Below are 5,048 nucleotides of genomic sequence, written 5' to 3'. Positions count from 1 at the left end.
ACGGGGGTCTGGGCATGCTCAGTGAGACGAGGCAAGCCAGTCATGTGACTTGCAGCTGACTGCACTGCTGCTGAGAAATTGAAGAGAAAAAATGTTTGGATCTGTATGTGCTTCTGATGTTGTATTTGTGTGGTGTGTGAGTAATGTGTGAAGTTGCATAAGCCAGTATCTATTAAAGCTAATTGGTGCTCTGGGTGCAGATTTTAGTTGATATGTTGACTAGATCTATGGGTACTCAGTGGAGTAAAAAGCCTTAAAATGAATTAATCTTGATTAAAAAGCATACGCTCACAACAAATACTTACAAAATTCTTCCTTTAGCTGGTGCTCATTTATTTAGTACTGGAATCTTCTTTATCATCAGTCCCAGAATTGTTGATACATTTGCTTTCTATACTTTCAGCCCCCTACTGACATTAGTCCATTACTTTACACTTCGACAGCATTCCACAAGGTTGGGGCAAACTGTAAATTGATTTTTCACCAGTCCTCTATACTCAAATTCCTCTAGATCTTCAAGAGTCCCTTAAACTCTTTTTTTCTTGAGCTCACACTACAGTTTTTTTTTTCTAGAGCGTAGGACTGAGATGGACCATGTGGATCCCTATCCAGGGTAGATGTGGGGTTGGCATGCACTGCTGACTATTAATTGCACCTCAAACTCCACATCAAGTCAATGTAGACAGGTCACCCACACTGTATGCACTCTTATGAAAACATGGCAACACACTGCACTAAACTAAGATTTGCAGCTTCTAATTCACCACAATGTTTAATACAATCTGTTTTTTAAATTTTGATTTTAATTATTGAAAATATCTGTTTTGTCCTTTTAACCAACTTCGTTCTATGTAAAAAATAATTTGAAAAAATGTTCCTTAGAACTAACCACTTGTATCCCCCTTGGCTTGTGAAAAGCTTTTGTGAAAACTGGATACTTTTACAACAGTATGGAGTAATTTTTTCCAGTATTTTGAGCAAAAAATATTTTCATTCAGATCGTGATTTAGCGTAAAGAAAATAAGAAGAAATAAATGGGAACAAAATGAGGAACAGAAGGTAATTCTTTACTACTAGAAGTTCCTAGTAAGTGTGATGAACTTAAAAACTTGCAGTATAACTTCATACAATGCCTGGGTTACTTTGTTAAGGTATTATTAAGCTACAAATAATTACCCTCTGATATTTTTATACAAATCATATATTTCTAATTTTCTCCAGACAGAAGACAAACAAAACATTTTCATGGCTCTGTGAAATACATGGAAATTCAAAGTTAAATCTCTGAGAATTAGAAACCAGCATCAAAAATAATAGTGACTGCAGGAATACTAGAAATGCTAAGTTTCACAAAAAATATTTTATTAAATGGAAAATAATATTCCAGCCTGAAAACAACACTGATGGAGAGAAAATACAAATATGAATCCCAATGATCAAGGCTATAATATTTTTATATAATTAGTTGTGTTGTTCAAAATACAAGGACATGATCCCAAACTCATCTGAAATTAAGATATCAACTACTTAAAAGAAGACAACCTTAAAGCTGTTGGGATATCATTATCAGTCCCTCTGCTCACAAATATTGAAAAACCTGTGGATGGTCCCGCCTGGGTTTATAAGCACAAGGACTCATAAAACACTAGTACCAAACATTTCACTGAAAGGTTATGCTTAATGAAATTTGCCTCACATTACATTGAGCCATGTCATTTAGTTGTCATTTCAAACTGTAAAAGCTACCATAACAAGTGTCATAAACTATACATTCTAACTGTAAGTTAACTGTTAACTTAAATAAGCTGTAAATAAGCTTTCTCACATTCCACAGCAGCAGGCATTTTTGACCATTTTTGTCTATATCCAGACCTCAGCACTCCTCTGTTTGCACCTTTCAGTCTCCTTCTTGCTCTTCAGAAGCTGCCTCTCGTATTTATGTGAGTCAGATCTCTTTACTTGTCCAGGCCTGACTTCTACTTCCACAACTTCACGGCTAAGTGCACAGCTCCAATCAGGCTGATGACCCACCACCAGGTCCAGAGTGGGTAGAGATTTAGTGCTGGTCACATCCCTAAATCCAAAAGAAGATCTGAGTGAAGGGCTATCAGGTGGAAAAGGTTTATATCCACCCTGGATACCTGGACAGCCACCCCAAGACCTTTTCTCTCTTAACCTCAATGCATGACGAATCTTTTTCCAACCCAGATGATTTAACTCCAGGAGGTTCAACATAATGCAGAAAATGCCTACACAGAACATAAAGAGGAGGAAGATAGTCTTCTCTGTGGGCCTGGATATGTAGCAGTCCACCGGTTGCCTGCATGGGGAAGAAGTGCAAAGAAATTGGACAGGTACATGGAAGCCATACAGCTTCCACTGGGCCAAGACAAAGCCAATCTCCAAGACAGCCCTCAGACAAACATGGAAAATGTAACATTTGGACAGAACTCCACGAGAAACAACTTGAGCTACCTCGGTGCCCTCTCTGAAGGTGTAGGTTTGAGGATGGATCAAGTTCACTGTATTGTTTAGGTCCTTTTTCTGAATGTTCTGGGTAGTGAGGTCCTCCAACACATCTGCTAGGCTGTGACCTAGATGCTTATGGGAGTGGATTGAGCAACTGTCAGAGTCACAGCTGCAGTCGAAGGTCTCTTGTCTTTCCTCTTGCTTTACATCAATAGCTTCATGCCTTGGTCGTTTTCCCAGCATCTGAGAGCTATTCTGTGGTTGCTTGGACAGGTTATGCCATGTGTAAATGATAAAGCAAAGCGACGGAGTGGATACACTGATTATGTGAAACACCCAGAACCGAGGCTGTGAGATGGGTGCAAATGTGTCGTAGCACACAGTTGAACATCCTGGCTGTAAAGTGTTGCAAACAAACATTTCTTGTTCATCCGTATACACATCCTCTGTAGCAACAGCAACAATGAGCAGCCTGAAGATAACCATGACTGTGAGCCATAGGCGTCCGATCATAGTGGAGTGATGATGGACAGCATCCAGGAGACGTTTGAGCAAAGTCCACTCTGTCATGATTCCTGTGACTGCTAGTTGCTTTGGTAAAGGAAGAGCTGCCAGGAATAGAGCAGTCAAAATTAAAATATTCCACCTCTCGTTTAGAGTTGCTGATAATGTAAAATTCCTGGTGGAAGAATTTTTTCCCCGCTGGTCCACCTAATCTATTGGAGCTTTTCTTTTATGTAGATCTTTTTAGCTTTTGTTGTTTCTAGAAACTACATCTGTTTAGTCCTTGATTAGTTCCTCTAACCTCAAGCACCTCATGTCTGGAGAAAGCCTCTTCTGTCCCCTAATGTTTGCCAGCCCTCCTGGCTGCCCTGTGCACAGTGGAGCCTCTGTATTAGAACCACCCATCTTTCATAGATAAGAAAATCCACTTGACATGAGTCACTTGGCGCACTCACATCTCTCTTGTAGTGAGGATCCATTTTAAAACCAAGCGACATCCCCGTTCCTTTCTAAGAGCAGCTACTGATAATGCTGTAACAGAGCATTCTTCACTGATTAGTTCTCTAACAGCAAAGGAGCTCTTCTTATAACATTGATGTACATTCCAACGAATGTTCAATCTGCACAATTTATAGCATAGGTATTCACTTGCAAGACAATTAAAGGCAAAAACCATACATAATATGTTTCTACTACTGAGGGAAAGAAATTGGCTGATTAAAAAATGCTCTGATGGGAGATAATATTGGTGTCTGGTAGGCTTTTCTGTTTAAGAGAGGTTTCAATCCACTTACCAGTCCTGTTATCTGTGTTTTAAAAAAAAGTCAACTGAAAGGTCTGCTTGGCTAAATATGCTCCAAGATAAAAACACTCAGGCAAGCTATACCACTGTCTCAAGACTAAGTTTGTGTTGTGTTTTTTACATTAATAACATAATTTATGTCTATTGTCTTGCGCTGATTCCAGATTGTGTCACAGGGGTAATAGATCCAAGAGGGAACCACTGCCATCTCTCTCCCTATTAATATCCTCCAGCTCATTGTGGCAGATTCCATGGCCAGACTAGGTGGGATACATGATTCCTCCAGCGAGTTCTAGGTCTTTCTGAAAGTCTTCTTCCAGTGGGACAAGCCCAGAAAACCTCCAAATTAAGAAACCCAAGGGGCCTCCAAATCACATGTACGAACTACCTCAACTGACTCTTCGATTTGGAAAAGTAGTAGCTCTACATAGAGTGTACCCTAGATGAGGGAGGTCCTGATTCTATCTCTTACGTTGAGTCAAGCCACCGTGCCAAAGAAGCTCATTTCGACTGTAAGTGAGTGTCAGACCATGGACGGAAAGGTAAATCAAGAGCTTTGCTTTTTTGCTCAGCTCTTTATCCACCACAACAAGAGCAGTGCAACCATTAATGCAGATGAAGCCCCAATCAATCCGTCTGCCATTCCATCCAACTATAGGTTGCAAAGAAGACACAAATATACTAAAACCCCTCTGCTTGGGGCAAAGACTGGCCTCAACCCAGACATTTCACCTTTTTCCCATCATGGACCATGACCTCAGACTTAGATGAGCTGACTCTATTTCAGGCTGCTTCACACTCAGAAGTAAACAATTTCTGTGCACACTGGAAGTTGTGGCCAGAAGAAGCCTAAATAGCCACGCCATGTGTAAAAAGAAAAGATGAGACTAGCGTGTCTGGTTCCCAAACCAGACACTCTAGCCTCCATGATTACAGCCTCCATAAACACCAGAAACAGGATGACTAACAAGGGACAGCCATGACGGAGTCCAGTGCACATTGGGAAAAGTCTTGACTTTGTGCTGAGAATGCGGACACAGCTTTTGCTTTGGGAATAAACGGATTGGATAGCCTTTAAAAGCCACCCAGATACCCAATATTTCCAAAGCAACCCTCACAAAATACTTCAGGTATGCATTTACAATATACAGCCAATTGCATGATGTTGTTCACTCTGCAGCAATTCCAAATACTGAGCATGCATAGAAACAGAGGAGAGGACAACTCCCCTTTTTCAGAAATACATCTCCAGCAGAATCTGGATCAGTGGCAG

The 5,048-nt window shown here is 40.5% G+C and overlaps 1 protein-coding gene across 1 annotated transcript; it reads right to left on the bottom strand.

The window, feature by feature from the left end:
* Window positions 1-1,395: 1,395 nt before the first annotated feature.
* Window positions 1,396-3,287, bottom strand: gjd6 (gap junction protein delta 6). The gene is made up of 3 exons (XM_032561406.1): window positions 2,721-3,287; window positions 2,576-2,666; window positions 1,396-2,488 (listed from the first exon to the last, which is right to left on the bottom strand). The coding sequence occupies exons 1-3, from the start codon at window positions 3,037-3,039 to the stop codon at window positions 1,861-1,863; spliced, it is 1,038 nt and encodes a 345-aa protein (XP_032417297.1). The 5' UTR covers window positions 3,040-3,287; the 3' UTR covers window positions 1,396-1,860.
* Window positions 3,288-5,048: the final 1,761 nt, after the last annotated feature.

This window comes from Xiphophorus hellerii, chromosome 4, assembly GCF_003331165.1.
Source record: "Xiphophorus hellerii strain 12219 chromosome 4, Xiphophorus_hellerii-4.1, whole genome shotgun sequence".
In the NCBI taxonomy this organism is placed as follows: Eukaryota; Metazoa; Chordata; class Actinopteri; order Cyprinodontiformes; family Poeciliidae; genus Xiphophorus; species Xiphophorus hellerii.
This window is presented reverse-complemented; position numbering and strand designations above follow the sequence as displayed.